We start from the raw sequence: 19,626 nt of genomic DNA on the forward strand, positions 1-19,626 counted from the left end.
TTCAGGGTCCATAGTCTCTCATGGTTCACCTCCCCTTCCATTTGTGGGATTCCTCAAGAAATTAAAAATAGAGCTTCCCTATGACCCTGCAATTGTACTCCTGGGTAGTTACCCAAAAGATACAGATGTAGTGAAAAGAAGGGCCATCTGTACCCCAATGTTCATAGCAGCAATGGCCACGGTCGCCAAACTGTGGAAAGAACCAAGAAGCCCTTCAACGGACGTTTGGATAAGGAAGATGTAGTCCATATACACTATGGAATATTATGCCTCCATCAGAAAGGATGAATACCCAACTTTTGTAGCAACATGGACGGGACTGGAAGAGATTATGCTGAGTGAAATAAGTCAAGCAGAGAGAGTCAAGTATCATATGGTTTCACTTATTCTTTTAATTATTCAATGGAAGTTACCTAAATTAATTCATAAGTGCTAATCCTCAAGGTGAAAGTCTAAAAAACACGCCGGCCGGAACTTCTGAGAATGAAAGTCAGTGGAAAGAACTGAGTGTGATCTGAAAATACCCCATTATCTGATACGGCATCATTTTCTTTGACTGAACAGTTTTGTGGGGACATGTGTATGTGGTTGCGAGTATCCACACGTTTGTGTGTGGGAGATAGGGGCCTATCAGAGCACTACTTTGGTTCTGAGATGTAAGGATTTGAAGAAATAACCCTGTGAACAAATACGAGTGTGAAATCATTCAGTTATAATAGTATTGGAGTTGAGTTGTAAAAATACATGTGATGTGAATTTATGGGAAGAATGAAATGTTAAGTATTTGCTGATGATTGAATCCCAACCTAATCCAGAACTACTTGTCTTTGATGTGTTGTTTTTTTTTCTAGAGTCTTACGAGAGACACTGCCACGGAAATAGCCATCAATGTGAAGGCACTTTATAATGAAACAGAATCTTTGCTAGTGGGCAGGGTCCCTTTGGTAAGGAAGAGATGACTGGTAACACAATGGTGACCCGTGTGTGGGCCTTGGCTTTGTTCATACATTCATTCCTCGGATTCTAATTTAGAGCAGCCTCCTGGCTTCCATCCTTGGGGCTTCCCTTTTACCTGGCTTTTGCCTTCCAGAAAATGCCTGGCTACCCCAGGGAGTTATGATTTGGGCTAACGGGGGTAGAAGTCTCCTCTCACAGATGCCACCAGGTTGTCATGCAGTCCTGTTCTCCCCAGTCAGCTTTGAGAGACTTGAACTTTCTGCAGTGTAGCAGGCATTCCTTTGGAGCTCATTACTTCCTGGTGGCAGAGAAGTAGAGGAAATCATCGGCTTTGTTCCCAAAATTAACATTTGAAATATGATTGATGCAGTGCTTAGCTTTACTGAAAGGGCAACACTGGATGTTTCAAGAACTAAATTCTCAAGAGCTAGCCTTATCTCTAGATTAACTCAGATCGGTGCTGGAAATGAAGCTTTGGGCAGGTCTGAATCTGACCACGTTCCGTGGACCTCAAGTGCTAGAAGTCCACAGATGTCCAGTTTGCTTTGCCCAGAGTCTGCCTTGTCAGCCTTTTATTCTCTCACTGGTTTCAAAAGTTCTAGAATATGGGGTCCTCTCGCCACCTAGCGTTCAACTGTGGGTTTTTCACATGCGCTGCTGTCACTGTGTAGAAAGCCTGATGATTTATGATGCATTTAGCTATTTTCCTCTTCCTTGTCACGATTCTGATGAACTAGTCCGTGATGATCTTACAACTTTCCTCTTGACTGTAGTTTTCTCTCTGGCTTTGGAAAATAGACGCCTAAATTAAAGTGGTAGTAAAAGTCATAGTATCTGGCATAGTGGGAAAATGGGAGGTGTGTCACAGTCTAGTGAACGAAGTAACTGTGCTGGGAGTTTCTGTTCGATTGGAGTCCAGAAGGGCACCATCCTTGGAGCATCTTTCATCATCTGAAAAGAGAAGCTTCAGGGATGAATGACATCCCTGGCTCTTACCATCTCCAGAGGAAGCTGAAGAACAACTTCCTCAGGGCAGGACGTGGCTGCCTCTGCTATGGCCAGAAAGAAAACTTTCAGGAAGACACATTGGTTATATTTTTGATAAAACCAGTGGAATATTTTGCCAATTCTTGGCACTTCTGTTATCAACCAGAATCTTCTTGTTGCTCTTCTAAAATTGGTCCAGTGAAATCCAGTGAGCTGTGACTTTGATCCCCCTTTTTAGGTGAAGGACATGTATATTTTGTCTTATTTGAAATATAAAAGATATGTTTTACATATATGACAACAACTAGAAACATAACTTGTTCTATATTTTAGTTCTCTCCACTGAAAGCACCTACTGAGTGTTAGTTGATTAATATTTACCAATTATATTATGTTCTTATAGAAGGACCATGCGCACACTCTTAGTCATTTTGATCTACTTCTGTCATTGTCAAATATGAGTGTTTAGTTTAAAATGTATACGAGTGAATTTTTTCAAAACCTTTGACCATATTGACATCATAACACAGTGTCAATCATATCTGAGATAAACTAAGCTTTACACTTTATTTTGCTTCTAGAATGAGTATGCAATACCATGTTATCAATTTTATAAGATATATATTCTTAGACTCAAAGGAAAGTGGTAAATTTTACATGACAAGCTGGAGAATCTCCATATTTTTCTTAACTACTAGAAATGGTAAATACCTTGAATAACCGAGAAGAAAAAAAGAACGACCATAATAAATAACAGTGACGATTTCACTGAACGTTCATTTTAAAGTTCTATGAATCTATATGTAGATGCTCGACAATCTTAAAGTAAATTTTGAAAGGATTGGTTTGCTGGAATAGACCATAGAAATAATCTAGTCACTCTACTGTTTGTTAAGGAAGAAACTAAGACTCCTACCATTGGTCAGCCTTCCCTTGGTTGTTGGCTTAGTGACAAAGCCAGGACCAGAAGGCAGTCACCTCCCTTCCTGTTCTACACGTAACAGTGTTTATTTCACCTTTACTATTGAATTTCTAAGTGCTTTTTAATAGCTGCATCAAATAAGTGGATAGTTCTTATAAATGACCAGTTAAATTCCCCTTAAAGTTTCCAAACCCTCTCTCAGATTGCAAACCATTGGGCATTTTGCTCTTGCCCTGATTTTTACAACAGCTTTTTTTGTTTGTTTGAGATTTGTGGGGGGGTTTTTTCCCCCTTAAACTTATTATTTTAATTCTCTGGGAGATTTCTGTGCCAAGCATTTCTTATGATGTGACATGTTTTTGACTGTTTTTTAAAAATAGTATTATTTGCTTACATAGCGACCTATGGAAATTGGAAGGATTTTTGCCACAAAGAAGTAGAATAGTGAGACAAGCAGGCAGAGTGGGTGGATGGATGCATGGATTGGAAGGGAGGGAGAGAGGAAAGAATTTACAAAAAAGAAAGAAAGAAAACCACCAAAAGCAATACTTTTTTTCTGTGACATTATTGAAGTCACACTACCTACTTGTATTATCTTTGAAAAGTATGGATAAATCTGTCCAGATTTTTAAAAAGTGAGCTCAATATAAAATAATCTGTTCTTTCTTTCCCATATTCCTTTTTTCTTTTTTTTAAAAGATTTTATATATTTATTTGACAGAGAGAGAGCACGCACAAGTAGGCAGAGCAGCAGACAGAGGGAGAGGGAGAAACAGACTCCCCCCTGAGCAGGGAGCCCTATGCGGGGCTAGATCGCAGAACCCTGGGATCATGACCTAAGCTGAAGGCAGTTGCTTAACCTACTGAGCCACCCAGGCACCCCTCTATATTCCTTTATCTTACTAACAATAACCTAGACTAGCCTCATAAGAGATGAGGATGTTCGTTGTCAAAGTAAAACGAATTTCTTCTGTTTGAGATTGGTCACTGAGCCTTGTTTTATTTTGTTTTTTGAAATCTGCTGGTAAACAGCAGTTAGAATCCCCACATGAGGAGCGTGTTTCTAATGCCTTACATTCCGTGGAGGTGGAGCTGCAGAAGTTAACGGAGATTCCGTGGCTTTACTATATCTTACACCCAAACGAAGACGCGGTATGTAAAATGTGTCCCACTCCTCTATAAATGCAGACTTTGTGACAATAGAATTTGAAAAAGAGATATTCAAGGGAGAATAAATTTCGAGCACCACTTTCAAATGTGCTGCTCTTGACCAGGCGAGCAAAGGCTTTTCCGTGAACAAAAGTGTCTCACAGGCTTCAGTCCATTTTCAGGAGTATGTAGCATCATGGTCTCTAATTTTTAACAAGTCACCACTCCAACAGTGTGTTGTGTTCATAACCTATTCCTGTGCTGGCTTTAAGATCGGAGTGAGGTTTCCTTCTCTTCACGTCCTGAGCAAATCCCTTTCTTGCCCCACTCGAACAGGAGCCCCCCATGGATTGCACCAAGAGAAACAGCAGAAGCACAGTCTTTCGGATCGTGCCAAAGTTTAAAAAGGAAAAGGTTCAGAAGCAGAAGACAAGTTCACAGCCTGGTAGGTGATCCGCACTGGAAGGGAAAGTAGAACCCTGTGCAAAAGATAACTTATTAAAGCCATGTCACCGAGGCGATAAAAACGTTCTGGAATTATTTGTGGCAACCCCTGCACGTTATGGAGGTACTAAATGCACTGGATTGTACACCATAGGATGGTTAGAATGGTGAATTTTATTTTATGTTCATTTTACCACAATAAAGCAAATCCTGTCCCACCTAAAGTAATCCACCCAAACGGTAGGGGTCTATAGTAATGAAGTACACAAGAAAACAAGGTGGGCGCTGGTTTGCTTCTATCCGTTTCGTGGACATCCATGCATCTGTTGAGACGGTCCTTTGTCTCTCGTAACATCGGTGTATAATTTCTTTTTCTCCTTCAGAGTTTGAAGTCTACATCCCTTTGATAAAAGGAATGTAGAAACTTTCAGTTACTCCTTTAACTTGCTAAATAGACTTTTCTACCTAAAGTTACACATTGCCTTTCTCCTGTTCCAAGGACTTACTGCACCTTTTCCACCCCTAAGTCATCACAGTCTACAGTGACACTTGCATTCTCAAGCAAAGATTAAACTGCTTTTGGTGTTTTTTGTCTGGTTCCCTTTCCCCCTTGCCCTAGAAATTACTTTTAATGCGACAGTGTTGCCGAGGCCCCTGCAAGTTCTGTGTACATGGCGACAGGTGCCTTTCACAATCCAGTCACTTTATTATCCTTCCAAGTGAGCTAGCTCCTTTGAAAAAGTGATCTAGTTTTTGACAATTGTAGAGCAGCTGTTGAAGGGCATTTTAAAATCAAATATGGCATTTTATTTTATTTTATTTTTTAAAGATTTTACTTATTTATTTGTCAGAGAGAGAGAGAAAGAGAGCACAAGCAGGGGGAGTGGCAGGCAGAGGGAGTAGTAGGCTCCCTGCTGAGCAAGGAGCCCGGTGTGGGACTGAATCCCAGGACCCTGAGATCATGACCTGAGCTGAAGGCAGAGGCTTAACCGACTAAGCCACCCAGGCATCCCCAAATACAGCATTTTACAACCAAATAAATTTGAATTAAGCTAATCAATGTTGAATAAAATGTATAAAACAATGATACATATTGAAAAATAACAGTGCAACTCCTCTTAGCAGTATTGACAGTTTCCAGAGGACCTTAAAGTGAGCTAACAACACATTTAGTGCTATCCTTGTTAATAATTAAAATCAATGAAGTCATTACTTGAATTCAGCCGCACCTGGAGTAAAATTCAGAAGCCCATGTCAGATTTTCAATTTTCATTAGCACTTGTAGCTAATTCAATTATAACTGATTTCATATGCAGTCTTAAGGAAATCATCAGAGTGTATTTGGATCGCGGACTGTTGATCCTAATCATGAGACGTACATATTTTATTTGGATTGTGTGGTGTGGGTGGCTTGGAGAGGAAATTGAGCTGAAGGTAAAGGCACCCATGCACATCAGTGAATGTCTCTGCATAGTCGGATCTCTGTGTGGATGGAGAGTCTGTAACCTGCATGGGGGAAAAAGTGAAATTGGGGTTTCGTGGAAATGACACCTTTAACCTTTCCCTCTGCTGGCACTGCAGCTGTACTCTGTTTTGCATCTTCTTTGGCCAACCTTTGCTTTGTAATGCATTGAGCATGTAGAAATTATGGGGGTTTTGCTCTTAACTTTGGTAGTTCAAAAATGGGGCACAGAGGAAGTTGCTGCTTGGCTGGAGCTGCTCAGTTTGGGAGAGTACAGAGAAATCTTCATCCGTCATGACATCAGAGGGGCTGAACTTTTGCATCTGGAAAGGCGAGATCTTAAGGTATTTCCTTTGTGCTACTCTTCTGCTTTTGAAAATTTCCCTGCAAAACAGAATGCTCTCTCCTGCTCCTCTTTTGTTATATGCTTATAGCTTGGCTTATGTCCTGTGTCCTGCAAACGGGCAGTAATCTAATATGCATTGTCCTGTGGTCGGCGTTCTTTGTGTGCTTTTTAAACAAGAATGTCAACAGTGTTGCCCGATCAAGTATCATTCTCTGATTATTACAGCTAAAGCTTAGCATGAAGTTAATCATTTTTTTCTCTGCATCCATTGTATGGCTATCCCTGTGCTAATATTTCCAAATAACCCATGTTTCCATCAGCTCATTTTATTGGATCAGCATGAAAGGTGATCACTGTTGCTGAAAATGACCAAAAAAACTAATAAAAGGTTAACCACTAAAAATCAATTCAAAATACCAGTAACAAAGTTTTCCTAATATGTGGAACTGGGTAAGAAACTCACAGCGGTGGCAATTGAGAGTCCTGTGATTTTGTTGTGTTTCTGACTGCCCTTTCAGAGCTCCCGTGAAAAACGAGACCATAAGTTCAAATACATTCCCTGGGAGCTACTGTTATGATTGAATTATTCTCAAAAAGAAATGTATTATTTTCTTTAGTAAATGAAGTAAAAAATCACGCTTCACTTTTGCTAGAAGGTGGCAGAGAGCCTATTTGTCATTTACTGCAGAGAAAGAAAATAATTAATTCACGGTCTGCAGCAGTTCCCTTTTATTTTCTTGGGTGGACACACAACATGGCCAAAGTAGACTATTCTATCCCAAGGTTCCGAGTAGAATTTTCTTATGTTGAATTTTCTTACCAAACAATGCCATTTTTAAAATTCCAAGGTAATTTTAAATAAGTACGTAAGTAATAAGCAAGTTACAAAGTCTTTAATCTATGTTGGAGTGATCCCTTTCCTGTAGGCCAAGTTCTGAACTGCACAGGATTAGGATACAGTGATTTCCTAACAAATTCATGAACTGTTGGTGCCTTTATCTACAAATATGCTAGCAGAGATCTTGGAGCAATTAATGGGTAATATATAGGATTTTATAAAGCAGAGTCATACAGTCTTAGCACATTAAAAGCGGACACCACATCTACCTAAACATTTTTAACCAGAATAATAAAATAATAGATTAATTAATTACCCCAGTTGAGAGTCCCAAATCTGGGAAATAGAAAAATATACAGGGCTAGATTTCCTAGAGTAGAGGTTGACTTCAAAGCTTGGAATAAGTGCACACACACAAAAAAGGAAATGTAAGGGGTCATTACATCTAACATATTATGTAACGTCTTATATCCTTGTCAGGCAGCTACTGAATAGCTATCTTAAATTTATTGAATAGCGTAATATATTACGCCAGTCTCTCTAGGAGCTTACATTTAATTTGCCACAAATAAGCATAAATTCCAGGGAAAGACTGAGTGTGTGTGAGAATAAATAATTATATATGTATATATTACATATGTACACACAACCACAAACATACACATAACACACACACATATACAACGAGTAAGGCAGGAAGGCAGATATTCGCAGTTTGGCAAAACAAAGCTCATACACATAGGAGGTCAAAGTTGGAGTGATAGGACTTGGCTGGAGGAAAGAGTATGAGTAAAAAGGAAATGGGTAAGAATTATTTTTGTAAACTTTCTCTTTAGCTTTATCATGGGACTTATTGTTCTGCTTTATTTTTACTTTTAATGCAAATTACATCCCTTACCTTAAAACTTTTCTTTCAGAAATTTGCATTGACATAATCCTTTTTAACTCTTTTCCTTCCAAAATGGGGCTTTGGAGAATGAAAAACAAAATTATCTGGGAAGCGCCTGCTTTAGAGCAAAGCCATGAGGGGAGCAAATGAGCTTCCCCTTGACCTCTGGCTGTAGCTGTAAGAGGGAGCAGACTCTTCGGAATGAACTCTTTAAGTCTTATTAGAGGATCTCCTACTCCCTGTGTAACCTTATCCACTCCCACTGCTGCAAATATGGTCCATGAATACGTCTGTGGTTCACAGGTTTGTACCCCCAGCCCCGACCTCAATTTGGAAACTTTAGGATTTTATTACCAACTCCACTTGATAGTTGCTTGTCACACAGGGAGGGTTCTGCGGATATCTTAGTAAAATCACCCCTCTCTCCCTCCAGGCTCTCAAGCCAGAGAAGCCCATGGTCATACTCAGCACCTTCCTCTTCCTTATCCTTGTCGCCTAACTCAGTAAGCCTAGCACTGAGCCAGGTTTCTAGACTGCATCCGTTTCTCTCTCGGCTTTCCACACACCAGGGCACCGCTTGCCTGTGTGAGGCCAGGGTTCCTAACTGGACTTTCCGCTGCTACCCGCGCTCTCTCTAGCCCATTACCCACATGGCAGTCAGAGTGATCTCTTAGCATCAGATCACCTTTCCCACTTCTACTGGAATAGAGACTTGCATCTTTGGGAGGTCTACACGAGACTGCCCATTTATGGAAACTGCTGTGGAATCACTGGCCCCTTGCTGGGCTGTACCCCATCCACACTGGCCATGTTCCATTTGCCTGAAAATACTAGACTCTTCCTCACCTTTAGAGGTGCCCCCTGCTATAGCATGTGTCTCCCACTACCCGCCACATGGCTATCTCCTGCTCACATCTTAGCTGTTACTTTCTTACAGCAAGACAACTAGAGGTAGCAATGTGACAATGTAAAGGTGGGAAAGGAAAAATATTTCTAAGGTGCTTTAGGAAATAAAGAAACTTCTTGTATTATTCTCCCTCCAGGAAGACAGTAGCCAAAAGTGAGAAGCACCAAAGACAATGGCAAAGATGCAATGGTTTTGTTTGTGTGGTTGGTTTTTGTTTTTCTTTCCATTTGGAAAGTGGCATATCTGTGCCTAGAAAGGTAACTGAAACAAAGCATGTTTCTGCAAAATTAGACCTGTTCATCCAAAGAAAGAAAAGGCACATAATAAAGAATCTGATAAAAATAAATTAAAAAAACGGTAACAGATGTCACGGCCATAACTTTATCACAATATAACTCCTAGAAGTCATGAAGGTATTGAACTCAAAATAAAAAAAATATAGCTAGATGTTAGTGTAATTCTGTGGAAAACATTCATCTTATTACACCAAAATGGTAATTCTGAGTAGAGTCTGCTTCCAGCAAAGAAGTTTTTTATTCTTGAAAATAAAACGTGCATATGGCCTGAAGTAGAATATTTAGTATTAAATGTATTTCTTCATCAGATAATTGTTATCACAAAGCAGAAAGAGTATTAAAATATCCCACTCAAATAAATGCAACCGCAAATGCATTTATATTTCAGAGTTAAATAGCAGACCGCCGGCTCACTTTCTTTAGGATTTGGCCTTGCTTTGAAGTTCGCTATGTTAGCATAACTCAGGAAACACACAGTTCCTTGCCTTCAGATTGATTATGAATGACCTGGTGTCCGATGAGAAAATACTTTTTCAGGGTCAGTTGCATATTGTAAAAATGTGACCCAGAAATTATCTCAAGCTTGACAGGAGCACTTGCTATGTAGAAAGAGTATTTTTCAGAAAGATTCAGAATTGTCAGTAGAAAAAAAGAATTGTCAGTAGCTTCGCTGCTATAGAATCAAAGAGCCCATAAAGTATATGGAAGAGAGAGAGAATGGGGGTGTGCACATGCTTACAATCGTCTCATCTACTTCATGTAAAGCTTAAAAATAAATAATGCTTGGGGTGCCTGGGTGGCTCAGTGGGTTAAGCCTCTGCCTTTGGCTCAGGTCATAGTAGGGTCCTGGGATAGAGCCCCGCATCGGGCTCTCTGCTTGGCAGGGAGCCTGCCTCCCCTTTTCTCTCTGCCTGCCTCTCTGCCTACTTGTGATCTCTCTCTGTCAAATGAATAAATAAAATCCTTTAAAAAAAAAAAAACAATGCTCTTTGCTTATGGAGTAGGACGGATATTTGGAGTATCATCTCAGACACATAATTTTGTGGTACCTCGTAATCTTGTTTTTGAGGCTGCTTTGGAAGCCATCTTTTTGCTATTTTTTTTTTTTTTAAGAATTTATTTGAGAGAGAGAGAACATGAGAGGGGAGAGGTCAAAAGGAGAAGCTGACTCCCCGCTGAGCAGAGATTCCCGATGCGGAACTCGATCCTGGGACTCCAGGATCATGACCTGAGCTGAAGTCAGTTGCTTAACCAAATAAGCCACCCACGTGTCCCTTTTTGCTAATTTTCAAATATTTCAAGCCCTCTGTTTTATATACCAAATTGGTTTGACTTCACATATTAGCCAATCAGTTGTGCCTGTTAACCTTAAAGAAACTTTAGGGCTCGGGGGACTTCACCCTTTCTTTCAGTTTTTCGGGTCGTGAATATCACCACTGTCTTGTATACCTCTCCTTCATTCCTGCAGCAAGGATTTATTTGCCAAGAGCCTGCTGTGCGCTGTACATTCTGGAATCATCCTCCCTCTCTGAAAACTAACTATTGAATTCATGGCCCTTTAAAGGAAGACAGTTCTGTAAGAAACAAGGAGGGTTCTGAGGGAAAGGAGCCACAAATGTTCTGAGGAAAAGCATCAACCCACAGTTAGCCAGGTTGAAGTAATTTCTTATACTTTTGTCTCGCAAAGTAGAAAGAATATTTAAACAGTCCACTCAAATCAAAGACTCTAAATGTAACCATAGATGCACTGACGTTCCAAATTTAGGTGATGGCCACTGATCTCTGTCTTTAGGATTAGGCTTTACTTTCAAGTACTATTTTAGGAAGAAAGTGTGTGGTTGCCGTAAGACTAGTTGCAGCGGCCCTGATGTCCTCTGTCACTGTTCTCTGAGATCCCAAAAGGACCTGTGTTTTGAAAAAGAAGAAGCAGAAGAAAAAGGAGACCCAAATTTTGACTCTATTGTGTATAATTTCTGAGACTGTTACATTTCAGGGTTAGTGTAGGATGTGATTTTTTTTTTAACTTGTTCATAATTTTTCAATGTCAGGTTAGTTTCACTTTATAAACTGATTTTCATAGCTTATACTTCCTAAGTCATTGAATATAAACAATGCTAATTACGCTATTTGCTAATTAAATATTTAATCCCCAGTTTTCTCTTGTCAGTAAACGTCTTTCTTTTCCTTCTCCTTCTGTTTTTTTTCTTACCTTTTCTTTTTTTCTTTTTCTTTTCTTTTCTTTTTTTTTTTTTTTTTAGGACCTGGGGATAACGAAAGTGGGTCATATGAAGCGAATTCTCCAGGGAATTAAAGAGCTTGGAAGGAGCCCTCCCCAGGCTGAGTTGTAATCATATTGGTGCTATTCCTTGGAAGGGAAGTTATTGCTACTTAATACAAAGCTCTTAGAAGCAATGGTCTGTTTCTGTACTTTTCTGCCTGGAAAGCAAGTACCAGGGAAGCACCTCTATGGCTTGATATCTTGCTGTGGGTGAAAATTTTCATTTGAGGTAATGGGAAATATTTTTGTGCCAAAAACATATACATTCCACGAAGCCATTTACTTATTGTGCAAACTTGACGTGTTCAGATATGCTCATCTTAGTAAGGAGGTGGGAAGAATCCGAGATAATTGCGTGGTCTGAAGGGTGGAAACGTTTAGTTACATTGTACTTTCCTGAAACTTGGTCAGATGAAATGTCCTTACCATATGACTGCATAACAATATGTGGCTAAAACTTCTAGTTTTCATTATTGGAGGCATTGGCTTCTTCCTTAAAAATCACTGGTTAGGAGACTAAGATATACATTAGTTTGTGTTTTGAATGCTAGATTGGGTGTCAACTGAGATTTCTAGCATTCAGTGGTCAGGGAACATGGTTGAAACCCCTCAAATATTATGAATGAATGCAGATCTTAATGCACGGCATTCCTGCCTGACTGGTCTTTCTTTTTCTTGCATGTCACATGTAATATCGTAAAACTTAGCTTTAATGTCAGCTTTAATGGAATTTAATTTATTATTACCGAAGTTACCTTTTTGTTGGTTCAAGGCACTTTTCTGTTCTTTGATGGGGGCTTTTGGATAAATATTCTGTATTTAAGAATTTGTGAACATGTGTCTGTGCCATAATCAACAAATGATACACATTTTATGCAAGCCAATTCAATGTCACTCTATCATCAACAGTAGACATGCGCATTAAGAAACTCTGGATATTTTTATAAAATTACATGTTTTGTTGCTGAACTAAAAGCTTATTATAGCTTCCTAAACCAAAATTCCCATATTTTGTTATTCTTTTGGTTTAATTTAGTATTTATTTAATACTCTGTTTGCATTTATAATATAGTGAGCTATTGACATCCAGGAGTTTCCCCGAGGCCTCAACTGGGATTCATATACTGATTGGTCACCCAGACTTACCTGCTAGCTAGAGTAACTACTGATAAAACTTCTCAATGAGAGATTTAAATTTTTAAATTTTTTCTTAAGGGCTTTATATTATTATTATTATTATTATTATATTATTATTATTATCTCACTTAATTCTTATATCAAGTAGATAGCATTTTCCTTTTCCTAAACCACAGTACTTCAGTGTAAGCTTATTAGGAGTCAACCTTACAATTACCAAATCTTTGAAAGCCAAAGGCATACATGTCAAAAAGTCATAAAAATATCCTTAAACAATCTTTCTTTAAACATTATATACCAAAAATTAATTGTAATATTTAAAAATCTTCTATATAAGAGAAGAAAACAGGGTATTGACCCAGTGGTGACAATTTTCATGAAGTAGCCTTCTAAGTAGGTGCTCAATAGAAAAACATACACACCCATGTACATATACGTTTCTACGTGTCTATACACACATGCATGTACATTCACACTTACGTATGCATCATCTTGAAATATTCTCTCATTGATATTTTCTGGACAATTATTTGTCACATGCCTAATGAGAAATATTATTGAGAAAGCATTTAAAAATGAACACTGTCAAGCATAGAATTTCATTATAGCAAAGGAGTTTAAATATTTGACACTTTAGTCTTATTTATAAATTGGGCATTTAAGTACCAGCAAAATCACAAAATTTTGATATCTTAAAAATAAATGAGCCTGGTGGGTTCCTGACCAAATGTGTCTGACTATATGTTTTACCTAAGTTGTGAATAAATGGAAATTTCCCAAAGGGAATTACATCAAGTAGCGTGAAAGAGTCAGAAGCTACTCATTTAATATTATAATGTTACCCACACTTAGGAAATCAAAGAGCTTCTTTTATAGTCTTCACCTCTCCAGCCCCTGAAGGTATCCTGCTTTTCTAGGCATTTCCCTATGAAATTAAAATGGAGATGCCAGCTGTCAGATCAAGATCCCTATCCAGCTCTACCAAAAAAAGAAAAGTAGGGGCAAAGAGGCAAGGAACTCCTGAGAATAATTAATTAATATAAAAATCTTTACTGATTTTCATTCACCCAAAATACCCCTTTGCCACTAGAAAAGATTTAAGCTATTACACATTCAGAATTTGAGAGTAAGATGAAGATAATTAAATTTTTTGTTTGATGCTGATCTTTTTACTCATAGGTAATAACTCTTATCTATGCTGTAAAACCTCAATTAATGGACTCTTTAACTAGAATTTTCTTGCAAATGGCTTTTGGATGAGGGAAATCCTTTAAGATGACAATTTTGGTATCTTTTTTGTTGTTGTTAAATAAGAGAAATTTTTCCTGTATGCTTTGTCTGTGCATGATGGATGTAGGACCCAGATGACCTTATTCATATCTGTTGGCCAAGATGGTGTCCTCAGAGCCTCCCTAGGTGCCCATTAGCATCAAAGAGGAGCCAGCTTATAGTAGATGTGGCTAAGAATAAAAAGTAGGAAGAACTGCTCTCTGGAATCTGATCACAGCTCAGGGGAGTGCAGGTGGGGCCTCTGTACCTTGATCCATTCGTAAGCTGAGCTGAAAAGCTTAACCCTGCTCCCAGTTGCCTGCTGTAACTGCCATTCCACTGCTAGGCTCTCCCAAACCTGGATAATTTGGAAGGGATGAAGGGGAATCACAGCCCAGCCAACATCCACTCCCTTACAGTCTTATTTTCCTGAGGAAGAATTTGAGACAGATGTGCATGTGTGTGTGTGTATACATATATATATGTGTGTGTGTATATATTTTTTTTAAGATTTTTTTTTTAAGTAATCTCCACACCCAACGTGGAGCTTGAGCTCACAACCCCAAGACCAAGAGTCCCATGCTCTACTGACTGAGCCAGTCAGTAAAACATGGGACTTCCAAGAAGGAAAAGGACAGGGTCAGGCCTAAGTAAAATTTCGAAGTGTGCACCCCGCCCCCCCCACACTTTTTTTCCCCTTCAGTATTACTCCACCTCCCTTCTCACCTCCTGGCTTCCCGTCTCCCACATGGCCGTACTGTGACGGTTGCTCAAATCCTCACTGCCATCTGCTACCCTTTCTTCATCAACTCCCCAGCCAGAAAATGACCCCTTTCATCTCTCCCCACTCAAGTGCCCATTATGGGTCATCTGAGCAAAATGTTAGAGAACAATTTAAAGAAACGAACTTTACAGTTTGCGTTTCATAAAAGGAAACCTGGTAATCTAAATAAATTGGTGGGTTGGATAATTTGGAGACTGTGATATAGATCACTCTGGCTGAGATGAGATGATCTGTGAATGTCCAGACCTGTGTTGTCCGATCTTGTAGGGACTAGCCACATGCGGCAGTTTCAGTTTACATTGATTTAATTAGAAAGTTAGTTTCTCAAATGCACCAGCCACATTTCAAGTGCTCAGTCACTATGATAGACAGTACAGATGTTGAACATTTCCATCACTGCAAAAATTCTACTGACAGCACTGCTCTAGATCATTGCTACTCAGATGTGGTCCATGGACCAGCAGCATAACACCTGGGAGCTTAGAGAAATGCACTCTCAGGTCCATTCTGGACCTACCAAATATCAATCTTCTTTTAAACAAGATTTGTCAGTGATCAGCGTGGGCCTAGCCACATTTTAACTCTCCCAGCTATTAAGGATTTGAGTTCTTCAAAAAGCCCGTAGAATAGCTCATTCCCCAACCCACCACTTCCTAGAAATGCCAGAAATGAGTTTTAACTCCTTCATCACCTTCACTGAGTTTTCTTCTCAATGTTTTTTCCTGATTCTGGTTCTAGATAAACCCTGCCTACCCATGGGTTTTATTTTGGTAGCTAAGGTAAAATAGGAGATTGGCTGACCAACACAGCTGGCCCCTCTCCAGCTCCCCATGTCACAGTTGAGTCACTAACAATCCACTTCTGCTCAGTTTCTTGCTCATGTGGCATTCTCATTTGTTCACAACTTAAGTCACAGGGAACATTTCAGAAGAGTATGTACCGAGATAAGTGAAGACCGGGTCAGTCTCCTACAACTTGTACATTTCACTTTCTCTTATCACTAGATTATCTTGTTGACATAGTTCATACTTGAGGATACAGATAGCACATGCACACAAAATGAGTAACGAGGTGTGGGAAAAAAAAAAAAAAAAGAAAGAGCCAAAATGAGTGCAAGTAAACTGAACATGTCATCAAAGCCCTCAAAGAGGGCACATTTTGCTGGACTTTTTTTCTTATTATGCCAAGTTGTTTTGATTTTTCAGACACTTAATTCTGTAAAGTAGTGTCTACGATATATCATATTTTTGATCCTTAAAATACAAATTATTTAATTCTCTAATAAGATCTTTCCCAGTGATTTATTGTCAATACTTAATCATTTTTACATACTGATATCATTTACCAGAACATTACTGCCTAGAGATTCTTTAGCTAATCTTAAGGAATAAAGAGGGCACTACTTTAGTCCTAATAGGAGTTATTTTTAACAGGATCAAGAAAGAATATATTCATGCAAAGCTATGACTTAGAAAATTACAGTGGAAATCTCTATATACATCATTTATGAAGTAAATTATCTATTCTGTCAGACTGGGCTGAGATACAGTGGACTTTCACATTATACAGATATGAATTCTTAAAGGATAGAGTTTTTCGCTGAGCTCCATAACCGTCACATCTCTCAGCCTTGACCATTAGGATTTCTCCTTCCCTCTCCAGGCAGGATGAACTCACCCTGCATTTTTCAGATTCAAACTAGGTAAATTGGTTCAGTGTGTGATAATAATCCAAGTGGCAGTTTTAAAACACCAAGTTTTTATAATCAGTTGAAAGGACTGAACCGTGAAGATTCTTCACATACTAACTACTGTTCAATGGCATAACCTCCCTGGCAGTTCCCACGGTGCTTGGCAGCCACTGTTCCTCCCTCTCTGGCTTGCCTCCACCCAGTATCATGGGGCCTGGGACCTGTTTGTCTCTGCTAGGCATCTCCCCCAGTGACTTTTGTATAATGATCTCTCTGTCAAATGGTAATACAATGCCTTCGCAGTAGGATGCCTTCCTAAAGAAACAACCAAAACTTCAAAAAGGCAATGAATATTAGTTTTTTTAATACCCAAAGCATTCTTTACCTTTATTATTGCTTCTTTTTATTATTGTCTCCAAATTTCGTTTAGAGACATTTCTGTGGGCAGAAAAAACTTTATTAAAGGTTTATCATTACAGAGAACAGAGAGATAAAAGACAGCTGGACTGTATGGATTTGTATACTTCTTTCTGTTATTTTCAGGAAAATAAGTTTGATAGCAACTGAAACTGCACTAAACTCAGTTACAGTGTTTTAGATAAAAACCCATATTGCTACTGTAGATGAACAGACTGATTCCCCTTATGTAACTAAGCTATTCTATTTACACATCTTTATATTTTATCTCTTAATTTTTGATACACACCCAAGCTTAGATTGGAAAAACGGATACCAAGCCACTACTTAAAAGCTATAAAAGCTCCACATAAAATATTTCATTTTAGCTACAAGTTATTCATTGCATAGGAATTTATAAATAGTCCGGGTATTTCATAGGAACTGCATTTCAAGAGTAAATTAATCTTATCTAAAAACATAGGGATACTTTTAAGATGCATTAAGATAAGTTCCATATTCAGTTGATGATACCATTGAAGTAGGATAATGCAGTTAGATAAACAAGCTAAAAAGAAAAAAGAATATATTTTGTGGTCCTTACTGTTTGCACTATTGTTTACCACAGCTTAGCCATATCTGTTTGTATATTCTAAGTATTAAGCTGATATGTAGCTGAAGATTTCTTACAGTTCTGGTAACTGGTAACTAGTGCTGTGAAAGATTTTGGTATTGTAACCTTCCCAGTTTTGTGAGTTATATATTGTATATTGAAGATGACTAATAAATTGGAGTAATATATTTATCTAGAGCTGGGAAAATATGATAATTATTTTCAAGTCTTCAAATAAGTTGTATGGAATTTGTTTCTTCCTCTCAAGTGAGATACAAGTCTCACTTTTATGTCAAAATGTCTATTTATACAACAGGTTTCTCCTTTTACTGGTTTTATTAATTTTCATATTAAAATTTTTCTTATCTTTTGATACCACAATAATTATCATGCTGGTTATTCAGACTGCCAAGATGTATTTTAGTTTGCGGGAATTTTGGCAGACAAAATATTTAATAACAAACCAGCTTTGTATATTTTGTGGCTTTGGGGGCAAGAATTTTACCTTCGAAACTCTATATGAGGCAGTGCTGATATTAACAAAGTCAATGATAAGACAGTATTACTTGTGATCATCAGTAGAAGGTTTTCTCAAGTTGTATAAATCAGTGCATTTATTTATTATGTTGTGAAATTTAATCTTTATGCAAAATGCATATTCTAGCTCTTTTCTTTGTTACTGCTGTTGCTTAGAGTGTAATAGGTCTGTTAATGATTTACTTATGTACTTGAAGTACTCATTTCTGTCAAACAGATGCCCAGTTTTTTTCCTTGTTAAAAAAAAAGGTAATCTTTTTTACCATCATCAATAACTAAATAGTAATAGGGATTTGTTAAAAAAATAACTTGCCTATTTAAAATAAATACAGAAAAGGGCATAATGCCAAAATGAAATCAGCAGTATTAAGAATTTAATATAACCAAGGGATTCACTGTGCCATATTTTCTCAATATATATTTTATCTTCAAGTCAGAACTATTTTTGTGATAAACTTTCTGTTTTGCTTGTAAAAGAGATCTCAGTGATTGTATGCTATTACACTGACTATTCTAACACTGACCCCTGAGATTCACCAACTTCTAGGGCCCAGCTTTAGATTCCAGGGTGTGCATTTTTAAGGCATGTTTGCATTTGACTGGTCTACTTTACAAATAGTAACCTTGATAGATAATGCTTTATTTGTTTCTGTCAGTTAAATCTGTGGGACTTGAATTTGAGTTTTGAGTTACTTTTGTTTTTAAAAGTATTCTTTGTTCAACCCTTTAAAAAACTAGAAATTTAAAACACAAGGGCATAACCTCCCACAGGGAATAAAGTCAGGTGTTTTTAGGAAGAAAAAAAATGTCCTGACGTAATGTGAGGCAATGTTGTACACGAAAAGAACCGATTTAACAGGTCGCAAATTCAACCATTTATGGTTTTACGGTGTGAGCAATGGGTAAACTGTGAACTGCTTAAGATCTATAGTAGGAGATTAAGAATTAATTTGCTATAGTTTTAAAGAGAGTTTTGTGTTAATTTTACTGTTGCACAAGCAATTATTGAAGGCAGGAAAAAATAAGAGAAACATCATATTGAAATATGGAAACATCATAAAGTAAAGGGAGCTCGAGCTGGTAATTTGGCCAAGATTTGGAATGGGTAGTTTGAACATAGATATTTTCCACCTTATTTCATAGAAATGCAGAACATGTGTGAGATGAATGGTAGGCACAATACCACAAAACCCAAAAAAGTCACAGTAGTCCAGTCTGAGACTGGACCTTTGTGGTATCAAAATAGCCAGTGAATTCAGGGAGCTCATTCTATGGTGGCAGGTTAGAAGTCCGTGAAGAAGGCAGTTTGGATGACCTCATCGTTTGTGTTTATCACATGAAGCAAATTTCTGTGCTTTGTCAACTTCGTGATTGACAAAAATTAATTGTCAAAATTAATGGTATTGTAAATAGCTGAATCACATGATTCTGGAGTCGGAAATGTGGTTTAGATTTATTTGGTTCTATAACTGACTGTGACACTGGCTCACTGTGTCTTTTCTCCAAACTGTGTATGTTTTGGTGTTTCAACATTCCCAATTAGAAACGGCACACAATATTATGAATTTTAAGTACTTGGTAATTTTTCTTTTACAGCAGAAATTATGTATGTGAGAATCATGTTTAAATTTGCCAATTCTTTCCAGCTGTCGTTTGATATACAAAGGACTTCCAAAGCTATAGTATGAAAATTTAAAGTCCAAACTAAATCCCTGATGTTCAGTT

General features: G+C 38.0%; 1 protein-coding gene across 9 annotated transcripts in view; it reads left to right on the top strand.

Moving 5' to 3' along the window:
* Positions 1 to 19,626, top strand: part of DGKH (diacylglycerol kinase eta) — a 205,109-nt gene that overhangs the window by 166,397 nt on the left and 19,086 nt on the right. For 6 of the 9 annotated variants that reach the window (XM_059144622.1, XM_059144620.1, XM_059144619.1 and 3 more), the window contains 5 exons: positions 852 to 944; positions 3,899 to 4,018; positions 4,352 to 4,460; positions 6,135 to 6,265; positions 11,456 to 18,258. In XM_059144622.1, the coding sequence (XP_059000605.1) occupies positions 852 to 944; positions 3,899 to 4,018; positions 4,352 to 4,460; positions 6,135 to 6,265; positions 11,456 to 11,545 (543 nt within the window). In that variant the 3' untranslated portion in view covers positions 11,546 to 18,258. Of the gene's footprint in view, positions 1 to 851; positions 945 to 3,898; positions 4,019 to 4,351; positions 4,461 to 6,134; positions 6,266 to 11,455; positions 18,259 to 19,626 lie in introns of those variants that run through there. The other 3 variants (XM_059144623.1, XM_059144624.1, XM_059144625.1) reach the window with 3 other exon arrangements.

This window comes from Mustela lutreola, chromosome 13 (genome assembly GCF_030435805.1).
Source record: "Mustela lutreola isolate mMusLut2 chromosome 13, mMusLut2.pri, whole genome shotgun sequence".
Lineage (NCBI taxonomy): Eukaryota > Metazoa > Chordata > Mammalia > Carnivora > Mustelidae > Mustela > Mustela lutreola.